The sequence below is a fragment of the Pyxicephalus adspersus genome, chromosome Z (genome assembly GCF_032062135.1).
Source record: "Pyxicephalus adspersus chromosome Z, UCB_Pads_2.0, whole genome shotgun sequence".
NCBI lineage: Eukaryota > Metazoa > Chordata > Amphibia > Anura > Pyxicephalidae > Pyxicephalus > Pyxicephalus adspersus.
The window spans coordinates 43181293-43200247 of record NC_092871.1 but is presented as its reverse complement, the minus strand read 5'-3'; the positions used below and the strand labels follow the sequence as shown (position 1 = coordinate 43200247).

General features: G+C 37.3%; 1 protein-coding gene across 4 annotated transcripts in view; it reads right to left on the bottom strand.

The window, feature by feature from the left end:
* NEXMIF (neurite extension and migration factor) overlaps window positions 1-18955 on the bottom strand; it is a 306480-nt gene that overhangs the window by 125200 nt on the left and 162325 nt on the right. For all 4 annotated transcript variants that reach the window (XM_072429679.1, XM_072429676.1, XM_072429677.1 and 1 more), the window contains one exon: window positions 13817-13876. Coding sequence is in view for 3 of the 4 variants with exons in the window: in XM_072429676.1 (XP_072285777.1) it covers window positions 13817-13836 (20 nt within the window). In the remaining variant the exon portion in view is untranslated. The remainder of the gene's footprint in view (window positions 1-13816; window positions 13877-18955) is intronic.

The window sequence follows — 18955 nt, the reverse complement described above, 5'->3', positions numbered from 1 at the left end:
AATACATAGAATAGAAAAATTGGACATACTAATGGGGCAGGCATTACAAAGTTGTAACAAATAATTGGGAGGAGGTAGAACACTGAAACAATAAGAGGTTACTGGATACCCATGGCATAAACAACTGGGAGCACTAAACTTGCCATGTTTTGCCACACTCCCTTTTTTACCACCCGGCTACAGCTTCCTACCACCTGCCTGAAAAAAATTTCTGGGGAGAACACTGTAGTGACTATAGTTTCTGCAAGGTAATGCATGTACAATTTTAGTTGTAAAAACTGCTAAATAAACTAGACTCAAGTTATTTATAAGGTATAATATATAAGACATTTGTTTACAGCTGATAAAAAATAAAATAATATCTGGGAATCGTTAAAATGATGTTCGCTAGCTAGCCATTCCTGTTTGTTTTTTTAATATTAGGCTACATTTTTCCCAGCGAACAAATTGTTAGGATCATTTATTTTACTCACCAACATCCTGTAGTGCTGTACACAGTTGTCTGTCGGGGATTAGGCTGTGCTACAACAATAAACAAGTGTGCAGTCTGCTAGGAGATGAACAGAATCCTCAGCAGTGTAAACTAGGCAGCTTTAAACTTCAGATTTAAACATACAGCTCATCTGGAACTACCCTCTAATGACTTCTATTGTTCCATGGCTCGCCAGCATTAACTGCTAAGCTAATGGTCTATACATCACCAGCTCCTCATCTTATTCATCTGCAAAGTACCCTTGAGCTAGAAATAGTTAGCCTTGTAATGTTACGGTAGAAAGTGAAGTGTGAAGTGAAATAAAAATACTTGTATTATTTGAACATACATGTGTGTATTAAAGTAAGTACACCCTCTTTCAAATCTAAAGTTTTACATACAAGAACATAAATAAAAAAATATATTTTAGTCCTTAGCAGCTTCTAAAATTATTGAAACCAAACCTCATGTATTAAACAACACACTACACACTGCTGTGTTTGGTTTTCACCAAACATGGCACTGTGCATTATGACCAAGCATCTTAACATTCTTGTATTGTCTGTCCATAGGGCACTTTCCAGAAGTCCTGTGGTTTGTCATGCTGCCATTTCCTTTTTAGAGAAAAGAGGCTTTCACTTGACAACCCTTCCAAACAAGCCATACCCTTTCAGGCAATTTATTATTGTTCTTTCTTTTAGATAGGATCAAATAATTGAATGCATTTAATTAGCGGCATCTGGCTGATAGTTCACCTCCTAATTCCTTAGGAAGTAAGGGGTGTACTTCATTTACCACACACTACTTTGGCTTTTTGACCTAATCCTTGTTAAATGAATAGTGACACAGTGTATTATGTCATGTGCTTGTAGTTTATTGGAGATCCCTCAGAGGTAACGATACACAAAACCTTAGAATTGAAGAAAGATGTACTCTTGTTTTTCTCATGCCTGACTATGTACATATTTATCCTCTCCTTCCTACCCTAACTGCATCACTTCTATGACAGGCTGTAAAATGTGAAATTAATGTAATTTCTTTCATCAAACAGCAAATGTTTTAGTTATTTTCCCTTACATAATTACTGTAGAATCCATTTTACACCCCAATTATGTAAAGGTAAGGTTTAATTTCCACCAGGTTATGAACTCCAGCACAACTTTTCATATACATGTTTTTATAATCTTTAAAATAAAATATCATCTGGGTTTTAAATGGGCAGTGGTGGCAAATCTCAGGCAGATTTCTACATTAAATCAAATAATATACCATATGCAGTAATGGAGGTAATAACTTAAATAGGAAACCCCAGTGTATAATCTAGCCAAAGTTCTTTGCACCCTTGGAGCCATGTCACACTTGTGATTCAGATTTGGAAGCAACAGGATTATAAGAGAGCAATTACCTTCACCTAAAGCGTTGATGCATCACTAGCCAAATTAGCAAATTAAAGGCATCACTAAGATGTTGCCAGTGGCAGAATCACCACTGTAACATTGCCCTTAAAACTATTCCCTTGCAATATTTGCTTCATACCTATCTCTTTAAAGAGTAAGTGAAGAGAGCTGCTGCTCTTCTCCTGCATTGCCATGACTGATTGCCCAAATGAAAATAAATCAGAGCCTTTATAAATATAAAAAAGCATTTAAAAATAAACACTGCAGATATTTCTAAACAGCAGAGATTATAAATAGGTGTTACAAAGTGCAGTCTTAAAATACTTTAATTTTGAATTAAATTTGTTAAGGAATGTATTTTTATTATTCTTCATTTTTTAAATAAAAATCTAAGACTATGCAGTCATTTCATAGTGCCATCAGCACCATGGATAGCACCGAACTTTTCCTACTTAAATATGTCCTATAATGAGTTATCTAACTAGTGGTAACTTGTAAGAGGTATCCATAAATTGTGGTAATTAATTTGCTTTTACAAAGCTATTAATTTATAAAGGAAGACAGATTTTGGTTCTTTGTAATCCTGCAGTGAAAAGTTGGGAAATATCAATATAATATCATTGCAGATGCCTCCTGAACATATCCCTGCAATAAATCAGCAGCAAGCCATTGCTCTTTGTGCCTGTCCATTTTCAACCCGTCTGTTTTGCAGACACAAAACAGATGGATCACTAAATGACATAATGAATAGCACACTATGTGATTGCTTCAGTACAAGTCATCTTGTCTTTACACTTTTTCCATTTTATTCTCCTTGTTAGTAGAAATTGGCAGTACCCAGATACGCTGCAATTGCTGATTTTCAAAGAGCGACTTTCTTATTCACAAGCAGTCTGCAGTGAATTAGAAAGTAGAACTGAAACTTAGGAGATATGACATCAGACATGGTTACTTCAGCTTTGGAGAGATTTAATAAATTAGACCCTGTATACTTTGTTGGCTATTATTCTGAAAATCTAAACTTTAGTTGTTTTGTTTTCCAGTACAGAAATTACTTTTTTCTAATAACTTATATATATATATATATATATATATATATATATATATATATAAATTAAAAGTTACATAAAAAAATATGGCCATGAAAAAATACACCTTGCTAACCCAGATAAAAAATAATACCTAAATAACAAGAACAACATATTATTTTATGTTTTGTTGAAAGAAGTATTGCCATTAAAAAGCAAGCAAAACAAAGACTGGGTCTGATCACTATACTACACAACATGTTGTGCCTAAAGCTTAGCTTAATTTACCAATCAACTTTCCCCCTCCCCTTCCTAGCAGTTCCCAACTGCTTTTGTCTAGTCCAGGGGTCTGCAAACTCCAGCCTTTAGGCCACATAAGGCCTAGCCAGTAGTCTGTCCGGCCTAACACCCCCTGGTCGATCTGGCCCAATCGCGGCCAGCAATGGTCAGCAATTTGCAGCTCCGGAGCCACATGCGGTTCTTGAGCCTCCTTGGTATGCCTCCCTTTCCTATATACCGCTGCCGGCATTAAAACTTCCGCCGCTGGGGTAAGGGGACATTCCCTCTCCCTTGTATGCATTGCGAAGAACAGGGATTTCCTTTTAGAGTTGTTCCCTCACCTCCATATTCATTGCGGAGGAGAGGGATTTCCCTTCAGGGGCCTGGTGGGGGGCAGAGCCATCAGCATGGGACTCAAGGTAGAGCTTGGCCTAGTGTGATCTCCTAAAATGGCCCAGTAGCCCAAAAAGTTTGCTGACCCCTGGTCTAGTCCTTGGCACTGCAAATACAGATATTAGGAGAATGTGATCCTTTTACATGATGCAATCATTAGACACTAGTCACATAATGGAGGGAGTAACATCACTGCTCCCTATGTGCTGACACCAGCCCACACTAGGTATTTTGCTGATTGGTGCAACAGCAAATGTAGGGGCTGAGAAGCTCTAGAAAGTAGTTTGAAAGCGTCTTTACACAGACGCTTTCTTACACAATGTCACATACTTTCTTTAAAAAGAGTATTTCCAGACTACAACAGCCAGTGGGCCTATTCAGCAAACTCCACAGTGGGCTAAAATCAGAAAATTTAATCTAAGATCTATGGCATTTACTGCAGCAAGTCCTATTGGAGCTCATCAAATGTTCACTAGGAGCATACTTGCTCTATCCTGTCCTGTGAAACATCTTCACTATCTGGTTCCTATATACCAAATCCCATTCAATTTTAAAGGGAGGCTGGAAGAAATGTAATATTGATAATTGAAATTGTAAATCATATTTTTGTATGTAGAAATCAACAAGAAACCCACAGAATGTGGAATTCTATTTCTGCATCAACCCATGAGTTCTGAGATCACCAAATTATCATGCAATTGGGCTAGGTGGCCTAGTTCTTGAAAACAATGAAAAAAAAAACTATAGTACTGGGCCCTCCCTGTGTGAATACCAGGACTTAATGTAAACCCCATAAACTGCACCTGGAATCATTCAACTAACGGGCAGCCATATAGTAAGAAGGAGTAGAGACATAATGATATACCGGCTAATTGAGTAGGAATCAACAGAGAGTTAATTCTATCATGGCATGTCGAAGGTGATGGTGTACTGGTGAGATGTTCAACACCCCAAAGCATCTTAAACAACATCTAAAACACCAAATACCAAAACAGGCAATCATTTTCCACTCATTCTGATGAGATAATTATTGAACATCATGTTTTTTTCAGTGCAGGATATAGAACCAGCCAACTGCCTCGCACATTCTTTAACTGTCTTGACCCTCAATATCACTGGGAAAGAAAGTGAGGATTAGTCCAAAGCCAAATTCCAGCCAACCTTTAAGTATTGTCATGAAGAGTTTAAATTTCTGTCAGCTTTGTTACATCTCTCCTTGTTTCCCTATTTACTGTCCCTGGGACGCCTGTATAAAATGGAGGGGGTGGTCCATGAATCAGAAAAGAATGGTCAGCAAACAAAGCAAATTAGACTCTTTTAGACGTTTTTAAATATTTTTTAAAATTTTTCTCTTTGTTAGAGGAATTTCCTATCATATCCTTTTCTATGAAAAAGTGAGAGAAAAACACAAGCCATATTTAAAATGTCAAAAAAGAAATACCACTCTGCATAGACACCTCTAATGCTAAAAAAATGGTGTGGTACACCATATACATTTTAATGAAACAAACTCAATGAAATGAACATGCCTCATTACCTTTTTCCATTAAACCAAGGTATCAGGATTACGCATTCTGAGTCTCACCATTAGGTGCCTCTTCCAGAATCAGAATTGACAGCGACAAACTGTGTTCCAAGACCCAGAAACCCTTACTAAGTTTATTTGGCATGTTATTTCATTGATACTATCTATGTAAATATTTTCTTCTCTAGCCAGCAGCATTAGGATACCATGGTCCAGTCCATTGATATTGGTGACTGTACTTTTGACTAAGGTTTTCATAAAAACATAAAAATAAAATGTTTTTTTACACAATTATGTGCAAAAAGAGTAGTTTGTCCCCCAGAAACATTGCATATTATGCTTTTTTTCTTTTATGTGAGGTATATATGCCCAAGATTCCTCTCCTGTGAGAAGTAGCAGGTGGAAGACTCTCACCTGTGAGATAATTAATGAAGAAACACTGAGGGTGGAGATATAACACAGAGCCAGGAGCTCAGTCAGGAGCCTAATTTGGAGAGACACAGACAGGGGTCTGTGCAGGCTCAGCGTACTTTGAAGAGACACAGTGTGGTCTGTGAGCAGCTCTCTGCCTGGGGACACAGAAAGTTCACTATGTGAATGAACGGAAACCTGAGTAAAAGGTTGCTGAAAGCTTTGTTTGGAGCTGACAGGGAGAAGCCCTCCAGTTGATAGACAGGAAAGTCGGATGTATAGTAAGTGCCGGACAGGCAAGGTTTTCTTTTGCTTTTTTGTTATTTTATCTGCAACCTTCAAATAAACCTGACTACGAGTCAGCTTAACACTTAAACTTCAGTGTGTGATCTGAGTTGGATGAACCAGACAAGTGTCCTTTGACCCCAGCAAAGGCGATCCTGCTTAACCCTGAAGCTTGACCCTTTACTATATATATATATATATATATGTATTGATTACTATAATCATATCATTTTTGTATGTTTACATCTGCAACATACAAAGATAAAGGGTATTTTATAAAATACAAAACTAGTATGTAGTATCTTTTAAAGACTCAATGTTCCCTGAAGAAAAGATTGACACTCATTGGAATCCAACTACAGTGGTTTTCCACACTAGAATAGAACATTGAAGACAGCCCAGGGAGTGAGTAAGCAGGTAATACCGACATGGCCTGCAGGCAGGGATCCAGACTCTTTGAGTCCCTGGGATTTAGGAGGCAGGTGCACTGGGGTCAGGATGTTGCCCAGAAATTATCCTTAGGCTTTATCTACACATTTGCCTCTGTTTGGTGGAAACTGAAAGTCATTACTCTGTGACAGGCACCAACCAGGCTAAGTGAAATAATGTGCTTTCTGTATCTTCCCTGGTGGGCAAGCGTCCGCATTACAAAACTACCAATAAAACTGACACTAATTGGCTGCTCGGATGATGGGTCCTGAAAATTCAGAGGGAAACGTCTGCACATTAAGATCTCAGTGGCAGATTCACCCATCCTCGGAAAGTTTAAAGTCTGGAGCTCATGAAGTCATGCCCTGAAAATCTGCAGCAGCATATGATTAAAATATCTACTTTAACTCCTCATTTACCTTCTGTTTTATTTATATGTAAGTTTTATTGACTAATAATGAAAACAATTTACTTTAGTACAGTATGTGCTATAAAGAGCTGCCTGTACTATTAATAATTTATTGATATTAAATATTACTGTAGGGCACCTATCACTGCTCCTTATGCAATGTGCAACCAAATAACTGCAGGTGTTTGAGAGCACAAGGTCGCAGAGTACCACTCTGGGTATTGCTAAATTAGGTATTGCTAATAAGAAGATTGCTATAAGATTACAATTGGTAGGAACATTGGTGGGAAACCATATAAAAAGGGGTACAATTTCAATCAGGCCTTTATATACGGGGTTTGAACTACATTTCTGGGAAATCATTGCAAAAGATGGAGGGTACAAGAATTTGCATGTGCTTTTTTTTGTATATACTAGCTGATAAACCGGCATTGCCCAGATAATTATTATTTTTTGCAATCCGTTATTATACAGGAAAAGGAATCAAATAAAGCTATAGTGATTTACCTGTCTACAGTGTTGTTTTGCCTTCAGTTGCACTCGGCAAATTGCCTTACGTTTTCTCTAAGGCATTATTACAGTCCAAAAAAAAGTATGTAAAAACATAAGAAAAGGCACACTGTCACTGAGCATATACACATACATACATGCAAATATACCTCTGACATATACCACAGCGCTGTACAAAGATCAGCGGTGCACACACGTGACTCTGAGTCATATGTCCAGCAATTTTGGTTGAAATGTGTCGATGCGTTTCCGAGTTATGGTGGAACATAGGAAGTTTGGTTGAAATGTCTCTATGCGTTTCCTAGTGATGACATACACACATACATCCAAATATAGCTCTGACATATGGCACAGCGCTGTACAAAGATGACTGGTGCACTCACATGAGTCTCAGTCATATGTATGGCAAGTTTGGTTGAAATGTCTCCATGCCTTTTCGAGTGATGGTGGAACATACACACATACATCCAACTATATACAATTATATATAGATTTATACAGTTCTGACATATACCATAGTGCTGTACAATGAAAGACTGAGCTAGACCCATCAGTCTCTGTACAGAAGTGCTGACACTCTAATGTCCCCCCACAGTCACACACTATTAATATACATTTATATACCTCTGACATATACCACAGAGCTGTTTGAAGATCAGCTGTGTCATAGCAAGTTTGGTTGAAAAAGGCTCTATGCCTTTCCTAGTGATCACCAAATATAGCTCTGACATATAGCACAGCGCTGTACAAAGATCAGCGCTGCATTCACATGTCTAGCAAGTTTGGTTGAAATGTCTCCATGCATTTCCTAGTAATGAAATACACACATACATACATACATCCAAATATAGCTCTTACATATAGCAAAGCTCTGTACAAAGATGTCTGGTGCACTCACACGAGTCTCAGTCATATGTATGGCTGAAATGTCTCCATGCATTTCCTAGTAATGAAATACACACATACATACATACATCCAAATATAGCTCTTACATATAGCAAAGCTCTGTACAAAGATGTCTGGTGCACTCACACGAGTCTCAGTCATATGTATGGCTGAAATGTCTCCATGCATTTTCGAGTGATGGTGGAACATACATACAGACATAGATATACATATACATCCAATTTTATATATATAGAAGATATTATGACACAATCATTTTAAATGGTATGTTAATAGTAAAATGTTGTATGTAGTAAAAGGGCCTCTGCAGCCACGCTTGATTTTGTCAGCGATGGTTAAAATATATGCCAGCCTTTATGTCTGTGACTTGAGATGAATGCTCTATAGATGCCTGTATAAAATAAGGGGTGAGGTGTTGGTCCCTTGATCAGGAGTGAAGCGGCAGCAAACAAAGCAAATGAGAAATTTTTATCTGATCTTACTCTACTGTTTTTTAGATTCTGTCTATTAGAGGGATCTGCTGTCACTTCCTCTACTGGCAGAAAGTAATAGAAATGCTCCCCAATTGGAAAAAAATGTCAAAAAAGGAATATCATTCTGCACAGACTTTTTACTATGCCATAGGCATAATTCACTGAAATATGTCCAATATTTATTAAATTTAATAATAAACTTTACCTAAAAAGACACAGATAAAAATCTGTTAAACCAAGGGTGCATAAATAAATCAAAAATACTGAAACTGGTAAAGTAACTATACAGAAGAATATATATAATAATTACTTTGTATTGGATTCAATACAGTTATTTTGTATTGAATTTAATACAAAATAATTTGAAATTCCCGCACCCAAGCACCGATGTCACCAGGAACTCCCGGGGACCGCCAGCGCACTCGCTGGGGGACGGATCAGATGAAGAGGACGCGACCTGAGGATGGGAACCGACCAGCAGGACACTGGAGGACGCCGATGGGACCAGTTAGGTCTTTATTTTTTATTTATTTTTTTAACCACACCGAGTATGGCTGGATGTTACTACTTTCAGCAGATTTTTTTACCCTGACCCACACTGAGGAGGTTAATAATGGAGACCGGACAGAAAAAGAAATACTGTGTAGGTTTGTATGGTCATCCATACCCTGTCCAAAAAAGGATAAAAAGTTTTGGCTGAAGTTGGGGTTTACATCTATGTTTTATGTGCCTCCCTCTGGGGGGCACTATGGCTTGCGAAGAAGTGGTGTAGGCCCTGAGAAAAGCCAAGCCCCAGAATCTAAATGTCAAACAAGTCTTCTCCAGAGCCTCTAGTTTTGAGACTTTTGCGCTGCTGTCTGCTGACAGGTTGCGGTCCTTGGGCACACCAGGGTGGGCAGGATAATACCTGGTACCAAATCACTAGGCAGGAGTATTTTATAGGAAGGCCGGGGTCGAGGCAGCAAACAGGAAAGGTCAGGAACTAGAAATCCAGGAAATAGACACTGGTGACACGGGGCCACCGCAGACGCAGGAAGCACAAGTGACACAGGGATCACTGCAGGGTACTGGAACAGGGAACAGGCAGGGAAACACCAGACTGGGCAATGAGGGGTTAACATTGGAGCTGGACAGCACTGAATTGATCAACATGTATGGAGGAAATGCTTAGCAGAGCTAGGGGGCTTAGTACTAGTGGAGACACGTTGCACAAACGCTGAGTGCTGTGTCTGAGCTAGCTAAATAGCCAAGGCCGATTAAGAGGCTTTTTCTTGATAGGGCGAAACTGATTAAATCTAGAAGAGCTTAAGTGAGTAAGAATTAGGTGTGACATCAATATGAAATAAATGAAATAGATATGCCAAAAACACTTGTTCAGCTACGTCTTTTCACTAGGGTTGATTTCCCACAGAAGTAGAAAATGTTCTTTTAGCCCACAGAATGTTTACTTAGCTTGCTGAATATAGTGTTTGCTTTGAATATCTAATCATGTGCAAGTGAATAAAAAAAATTGCATTTGTGCTTCCAAATGATTGCGTGATTAAAGTAAATGCATTTTCACCTTATTTGCTTGTGCCAGTAAACATTTAGGGGTACATTTGGATTTCTAGAAAAGTACTTTTTTTTAACTAAAATTAATTTTGTATCCAGTCAGGGGGGTCCATAGTTGTTCACAGTTATACAGAATCCTGTGCAATCATATTGTAACATGTAGTCACTTTATTTATCTGCTGATCAGGCCCAGATCTGTGGCCAAGCCTGGACTATGGCATTGTGGCTTTGGAACATTCAATTAGTTGGTCCAGATTTGGGTCTAAGACGCACTGGTTATGTAGTGATGTAAGTGTTTAATTCACTGACTCTTTTCAAATTTAATTCAACAAGGGTTTGAAAATGGACAGAATTTAGCTAAACATTAACAATAATGCACACAACCCATTAGTGCTCCCTACACATTGGGCCTGATTTATTAAAGCTTTCCAAGTCTTTCATCAGTGAAGCTGGGTGATCCAGCAAACCTGAAATAGACCTGGTCCAGGATTGAAAATATTTGCTAATAGCAAACTGCTTTTCAAAAATCCATTCCAGGTTTGCTGGATCACCCAGGTTCACTGATAAACGTGTATCCTCTCCAGTCTTGGAGAGCTTTAATAAATCAGAACCATTAAAGGGGCCTTTCCATTCTGGATTTCTGCTGTAGAAATGCTTTATGTTAAAATGTAAGCATATCACTTCTAAACAGCAAACTTCAACAAACACAGATAATCTGTAGAGTTGTATGAGTAATGTATAAATTCACTTTAGTAAGAATCAGGTGTGACATCAATATGAAATAAATGAAATAATTATGCCAAAAACACTTGTTCAGCTACATCTTTTCACTCGAGTTGATTTTCCCACAGAAGTAGAACATGTTCTTTTAGCCCAAAGAATGTTTACTTAGCTTGCTGAATATAGTCTTTACTTTGAATATCCAATCATGTGCAAGTGAATTTAAAAAAAATATAGCATTTGTGCTTCCAAATGATTGAATGATTAAAGTAAATGCATTTTCACTTTCTTCGCTTGTGCCAGTAAACATTTAGGGGTACATTTAGGGGTACATCCCCCCCTCAAATTCCAAATCCCCCCCTGACATATATCTAACTGTTAATAACACTGTTATTCGGCCCTCCCCTCAGGCACGTTGTCTTGGTGTCACCTTTGACTCGGCCCTCTCATTCACCCCCCATATTCAGAACATTTCCAGGTCCTGTCACTTTCACCTACGCAACATCTCCAAAATCCGCCCCTACCTGTCCCCTGAGACCACCAAACTCCTTGTACATGCTCTTATCATTTCTCGTCTGGACTACTGTAACATCCTTCTCGCTGGTATTCCACTAACCCGACTCTCCCCTCTACAATCTATTATGAATGCTGCAGCCAGACTCATCCATCCTTCGCTCCGCTCCTCTTCCGCTACATCTCTTTGTAGTTCTCTCCATTGGCTTCCTTTTCACCTTAGAATAAAATTTAAGCTCCTGTGCTTTGCCTTCAAATCCCTACACAGTTATTGTCCCACTTACATCTCTGACATGGTTAAAAAATACTCCCCCTGCCGCTCTCTCCGCTCCTCCAATGACCTACTAATGACTTCCTCACTCATAACCTCATCACACGCACGGATACAAGACTTCTCTAGAGCTGCTCCAACTCTCTGGAATGGTCTTCCTCGTCCTATTGGGCTTGCTCCTACTTTCTGCTCATTTAAAAGAGCACTCAAAACCCATTTTTTCAAACTTGCCTACCTGGCTTCTTCTGTCATTTGAAACCATCACTACTTCCCACACTACATATCTCACATCCTTTGTGTGTGAAATTCCCCCACCTACTAGATTGTAAGCTCTTCGGGGCAGGGTCCTCTCCTCCTGTATCACTGTCTGTATTAGTCTGTCATTTGCAATCCCTATTTAATGTACAGCGCTGCGTAATATGTTGGTGCTATATAAATCCTGTTTAATAATAATAATAATAATAATTTGGATTTCCAGAAAAGTACTTAAAATAAGATTACTCCATTCATAAAAAGACAATTAGAAAGCAAGACGGCTACATATGGTGTGCCTTTTTGTCCCTTTATAACAGCTTATGCAAATCAACACTCCACAGGAAATTTCTGATCACCACTTTAGGAAGAATATGGTATTTCTGTCCTTCGCAAAGCCTGGTGACCAGGACACAAAACATGTTCCCACCTAAATAAATATAAAAGTGGCAACAAGATTTTAAAAAGTAAAGAAAATTCCTTTGTACTGCTTATTAAATTGAAAAGTTTGCTGCATCAGAAAATCAACCCCAATATCATATGAAGTTTTCCCTCATAAGAGTTTTTTTTTACATACATCAATGCCAATAGATAAATTAGATAGAGTTATTTTATAAAAAGTAAAATTCTGGAACAAAACTGGTACCCAAATGGTAGGTAACCAAAAATCATAAAAATGAACAAAAAGTAAACAAAATTTAACATTAGAAATACCCCCCTACAAGTTGCTAAAAATACATATAGGATAAATATACTGCTAATAAATTTATGTTGCATTTGTTCAATCAATATCTTCCAAAGTTGGATGTATTTTCCAAATGCTTGGCAAGAAAGAAAAAGAAAACTATGTACAGATGGCAAACCAGCCATTACTTTGCACAAGATGTTTTCAAATGTATAGGCAGATGCTGGGGTCTCTTTTGGAGAAGAAAGGCATGCTGGGAATTCATAAACAATCCAGAAACAACGTCTTGATACTAAAATCAGCCGGGAAAACCTTTCCCTTTATCAGGTGATGGCAGGTGTCTGTTACTGCAGATGCCAAATGCAGGCATATATGTGTTAATCTAAATTACTGTTTTTTTATATTTCCAGGCTTTTATCCAAAAGCTGTTTTTCTGGTCATTGATTAGTATTTAAGATAGTATAGCAACTCTGCATATATAAACAGGGATTTAAGTCTGGTAATTGTGAAACTGTTTTAAATGAACATGTTAACAAACACAGATAATCTGTGGAGTTGAATGAGTAATGTATAAAATCACTTTAGACATTGTTCCACAGGTCAACCATATAATACTTTTGGTGTCAAAGCAGTTCCATGATCCTTTGGCTTCCACTGGCTTTCCTTTCAAGGTCTTTAACAGTGTAAAATGAAGCTCAGTATCAAGGAAAATGTATTGTGACAGAGATGCAACAGCTGATCAAATCAAGTAATACCATTGTCTTGAGTTTGCTATTTTAAGCACTTAGCATTGGTAAAGCTACATACAGTTTATGACAAATTCAAGATATGTAGCTGCTGTAAAAAGCACAACAAATAACAACCCTACATTTTTTGAAGGTTTAATACTTAGATTGTAAGTAATAAACTACAATTTCAACATTTTACAGTTTTTTTTAAATATCACAACCCTACTTATGTCTGCCTGGCCTGGTTTATCTTCTATTGAAGTGGTCATAAAACAAAAGATAGGTTTGATTTCCTAAACTTAAACATTTGCCTATCTTCTTTCGGTGCTACTATACCAAAAGGCAATTTAACTAACTAATATTATACATTTTACAATGCAGTGAAATGTTTTGCCCTTTGTATAAAACAAAGGTTTGATTGTTTATTTGTCAGTTTTGGTAGCACATTTAAAAAATTACTGTATAATGAGTAGTATACATCTAAGGAGGATTAGCCAAAAATATATATGTCATGTTATATGCTAATATTCCACCACAATTTATATAACGAATAATACAATTTATTTTCTTAATGTTACCTGTTGCCAAGGGGATCCATTCGAAAATGCTGATTTTTGCCTTAAACTGGATTGGAAAACCTAAAATAAATAAAGTAAACAATGTTTTAGACTTTACCTGTGCTAAAGATTTAAAGAAAGCTGTTGTACTGTCTTATCACTGCAGGGAAAACCTGACAATGAGATTTGCAGATCAGAAGAATCTGTTGCACTGTATATATCCTTTATTTTCCCTTTTTTTGGTGTGAAACAATGTCAAATTATCAATAGCAATTTTTTTTTTTTTTAGCCTGCTTGCATACAGATCCTGATAATTTATATATTTGACCTATTGCACCATTGAATGAGAAATTTGCTTTTTTTTATAACAGATCTTAATTTATACATAATGACTTAAATACTTATATTATGACCATAATTTCAGAAATATGCATGCCTGCAGCCAGCTAAACCCTGAATATGACATATGATAAGGGTGTAGGTGGTATAGTCATATTATCCATACACAATTAACAACCATTTTTTTAACCATCATAAATAACAATTAATATGTGCTAGCTGCTTCAATTATGCAAGCAATTCAGAGAGTCTGGGCTGACTTGATAGCCTTCTATCTTCCTGCAAGAGAAAAAATAGGCCATTTACCTTGAGGTTTGACAATCCGTTTTGTGTGAAGACACTGTAGCACTGATTTAGAAAATCACTGCTGACACTGGTTTCTACCTACCTGGATCCACAGACGTTTCACTCATTGTGAGTTAATGTGAGCAGTGCAGGGGTTAAAAATATACAATTGGCTGCACACTGTTTTCATGGCCTCCTCCTAAGCATTCCCACACTTTCCCTACCTCTGCGAAAAACAGCCTTCTCTACTGCATCTGGCATTCTGTTGGAATTGCGGATTGGTGTTCTGTGCTAGCCAGGTAAAGCTGTGTGTATGGCATGATGGGAAGGTCATGGACTTGACTCCCCGCTCAAGTAGATGCTAGCTCTTAGATTTTGCAGTCAATTTCTTTTGCATTAAAATTAATACCTTTGGCATTTTAAACATATGGATAGCAGGTAGGAACATATGAACAAGTCATATAAGACAGACAGCTCTCCTGGGGATATATCATGGAGTCATGAAAAAGATGAAGCTGTAGTACAATAGCTGATGATTTTATATAGCATAATATATATATATATATATATATATATATATATACATATATATATATATATAAATAATCTACCATACCATATACCAAAGAGTTGGTTTACCATCCTAACTGGTCTACAAAAAAAAAAAAAAATTCATTAGTTTATTATTGATTTGGAGACTGATTAGATTATTATCTGACTGATTTACAAAGTCAGAAATTTGTTCTGTAGATAAGGAAGGGATAAGTTTCCTATCACATCTCATTCTGATCAATTTAGCAGTATCTTTAGAAGTTAAACTCTAGGGATAACTTTAAGACAAAAAACTGTCTGATGTGGCAAACAATCCCTCACTGGATTCTTTGTTATAAAGGCAAGCTGTCCTCCACTACTACTATTTTGGGATTATTGGATCATTTTGCAGGTAGTTTGCATAGATGTTTCCTCTTCTTCTGTATGACCAGCTTTAAAACATATTGCTCTCTAGCATTTTCCTCCTGGGGGATCCTGGAAAAGTCAATGATCCCAAATTTAAAACCCTAATAATCCAACGCTTACCCTCTCAATACAAAGTAAACAGTATTGACTGGAATTGAAATCATTGCAAAATGTTTATTATCAGACAGGTGATATCTCCAGACTCCTAACTCTTGTCTTGTTTAACAATGGAGCCAGAGTTACGAATTGGTAGAGCTCAATGCTGCCACATGGAACCAAGGGATGTGCCATAGAGTTTGGAAATTACTTGTATTGTTAAGAATATGTTGAGGGCAGCTTTTGAAAGATAGACAACAGCATCTGGAGTATAGGCTATGGAGGCTATGGATACCTGTTTTTCAACAGGTACAAGGCAAGCATCAAAATTTTTTATTTTTTACACGATATCAAACCTATTTGATGTTACTTGATGTTGATATGTGTTTTATACCAGTATTTTAATTGTAGACCAACCTAAATTTGGTGAAGGACATCATCTAGACAGTGACTGTATGGGTATTACTAACAATGTTAACATTGTGGCATTAAGGGGGCTTTTAGAAGTATTAATCGGCCGTGGCAGAATTACCTGATTTATCCCATTTTACATTTGGAAGTAACTGCTAGAGTGCAATAAACTGAAGCATTCAGCTGCTACATTGGAAAGCAACAGCAATTCATTTAGATGTTTTTCATCAGTACTTTTCTCAGCTCTGACTGCAGCTGAGAGATTATAAATTGTTCAACAACTTATCTGCCTCAACAAAACTTAGGGCCCCTATGGGCTCGACAGGGAGTCAAAATCAAAAATGGTTATTGCAAAATGTATTATATTTTGCTTTTTCTGCTTTCTTATTTTTTTGTTACTCTACTTTTCAAAATGCGGGAACATAAGGGAGACAAAACAGATTTTTTTTTATAATTCCAGCCTTTTGCAACTATATTTAGCTTTTTTAATCACCTGTCAGATTGATGAAGTGAGAATCGTGGCATGCTCACTACTTTACTGGTAATTGGGCTTGACCATTTCTAGAAAAGATCATTGTACTTTCTGTACTAATTGGTAAATTACTGTATGCTGCATTTTTATTATTACATTGAAAATGGCAAACAAAACAAAATAATAGGACCTAACTAAATGAATAAATAAATTAATTTTTTTTAACATTTGTGCTAGGTTTTATACATAGAGGCTGCTTGCTTGGATCTCCTTTGAGTCTTTTGATTCATTTTTATGGACATAAATAGCAAATCCAAGCAAATGACAAAATCACAATTGATTACTATTACAATCTGGGCCAAACTATATCTGTTGAAATTCTGGGAAGAAGCATCCTGGCATTCAAGAGCTGTACACAATTGTAACCTGTAATTGTATTACCTGTTCTTAAACCCTTTTCCTCTACAAATAGTCCCATAAATGTCATTTGTTTTTTTAGGATTTAAAGTATAAATGTAACCAAGCACCTAGTTTTCTTTAAAGGCAAGCAAGGGTGGCTTCCATATTTGTGTCACACTATGTTTATTATAACACATAAATACAGCCAAGTGTAATTACAACAATGTGCATGTGATGTATGTCTTTTCCACAGTGACAGGCCAGCAGAAAAGGAGTTAAAAGTGATACAGCTATGGCTGTGTCTGATGGTGTGCTTGGCACAGCTTGTTTCCCAGCACTAAACCTCTCTCTTTGCATCCCTTCCCCTTCTGGCTTTCACTTGTCTGCAGTGAGAGATTGAAGTAGACAAGTGTGAAAGAATCAGAGACAGAGGCCACATTTGGTGCATGGACTGACAGGTCCAGGTTGGAATCTATCTGCTCGGCTCTGGGGTACAAAAGAAAGGAAGGAAGCAGTATTACAGATGGCATACACACATTTTATGTGCACCGTGGCACTGAAATCTGTATATACATCGCAAGTCTTTGTCAGTTTCGAATGCAGGATTAAAGGACTCTTTAGGCTCAGTTTATAGAGCTGAAACACCAGGAGGATAATGCCTATTTGTGCTTATTGAGTGCGTTTTTTTAGCTGCAATGAAAATTGAAAATTTGAGTCACCTGGCTGAAATAAAAGATCCTGGTCTAATGCTTTGTAAACTGAGTCTTTTATTTTTCAGTCTGCCATCAGTATTTAGTCCACCAGTACAAATAACAAGATATCAGTCATGTTGTGCAACACCACTGACGCAGGGTTCTAAATTAAAAAATATATATTTTCTGTGCTTTCTAATTTTAGAATTGTAACAAATATTAAAACAGATTGGTAATTTTGTTGTTTCTAGAGCTAAATGCTAGTTATTTGCATATGCATAGCCAATCCTGCCTGACCACCCAGAATAATTTGATGCTTGAGCTGGTCCTGCCCTAACATCATTAGGAATCAGTCTGCGCCTGCTTTGTGTATCCTCCCCCTATCACTGACAGCTATACCATGCCAAGGAAGAACACTGGCCACAATCAGCATCATTTCTCATGCATTTGTACAGCTACTGGAGGCATGCATAACAAACAGCAAGCATTTCTGGATGCCATTTTCTGTAAACACATTTATTTACAATATAATTAGAATGCATGTAAATAATGTTCCTTTAGGAAACCTGCACACTTATCCATCCCTATTGAACTTTTTCATATGTAAAAGACATTGCCCATTCTTACAGAAATCAGGTTTTCAATGCAAAATAAAAATGTAACATATTTTGAAATGCCCACAACCAACCAACTTTGGTGCCCTCAGTGGGGAAAGTGGTTCAATAGGCGGGGTCAATGGGCTCAGCAAGGATCACACAAGATTGGTATTAGGGTATCTAAATGCTGGAGATTAGACTGAATGTAATACTTCTTCTAATAAATACATTAATGTCAGTTAAACATTTGTATTCAAAGTGTATCTCGTAGTCAGTGCTCAAAATTACATTACTTGCTTGTTACAGCACCTGAACTAATTAGCTATGAACTGTTTGATGTAAGTACCAAGCACTTAAAAGAGAATATCCAAGAGGTAATTTTCCAAAAATCCAAAACTCACTTACAGTGCAGAAAAAGAATTGTCCTTCTGTTCTCTGAGGAACACAAAAAAGAAGTCTGATACAAACTCACATTCTATCTGCACTGCTTGTGAAATACAAGGATGAAAGGTAAAAGCAAAAGAGTAGTAAGGAGCCTCAAAATGAAAACAGCCATTCCCAACCCCCAGGACCCACACTGTTCTAAAGATAGTGAAAATGAACCTGATCAGCTTTAAAAATAATAATCTCACTGCCTCAGAACCACTTCGCATTGTGATTGCTTCTGTAAATTGGGAAACACTCATGAGATTAGAGAAGTATATGCATAGGAAATTCAACAAAAATTGTGAATTGATTGGCCTATAGAAGGCCTTTTGTGAGTTAACATATTACATGGACTGACTTAATGAAATAAAAATTTAACACAACCTAAGACAATGTTCAGACTAGGAGTAAAAATCCACAACACTTACCACCCCTTTGCTATTTTGCCTGAACAGTGACAGGAGCTCCACCCACCTGGGCGGAGCTT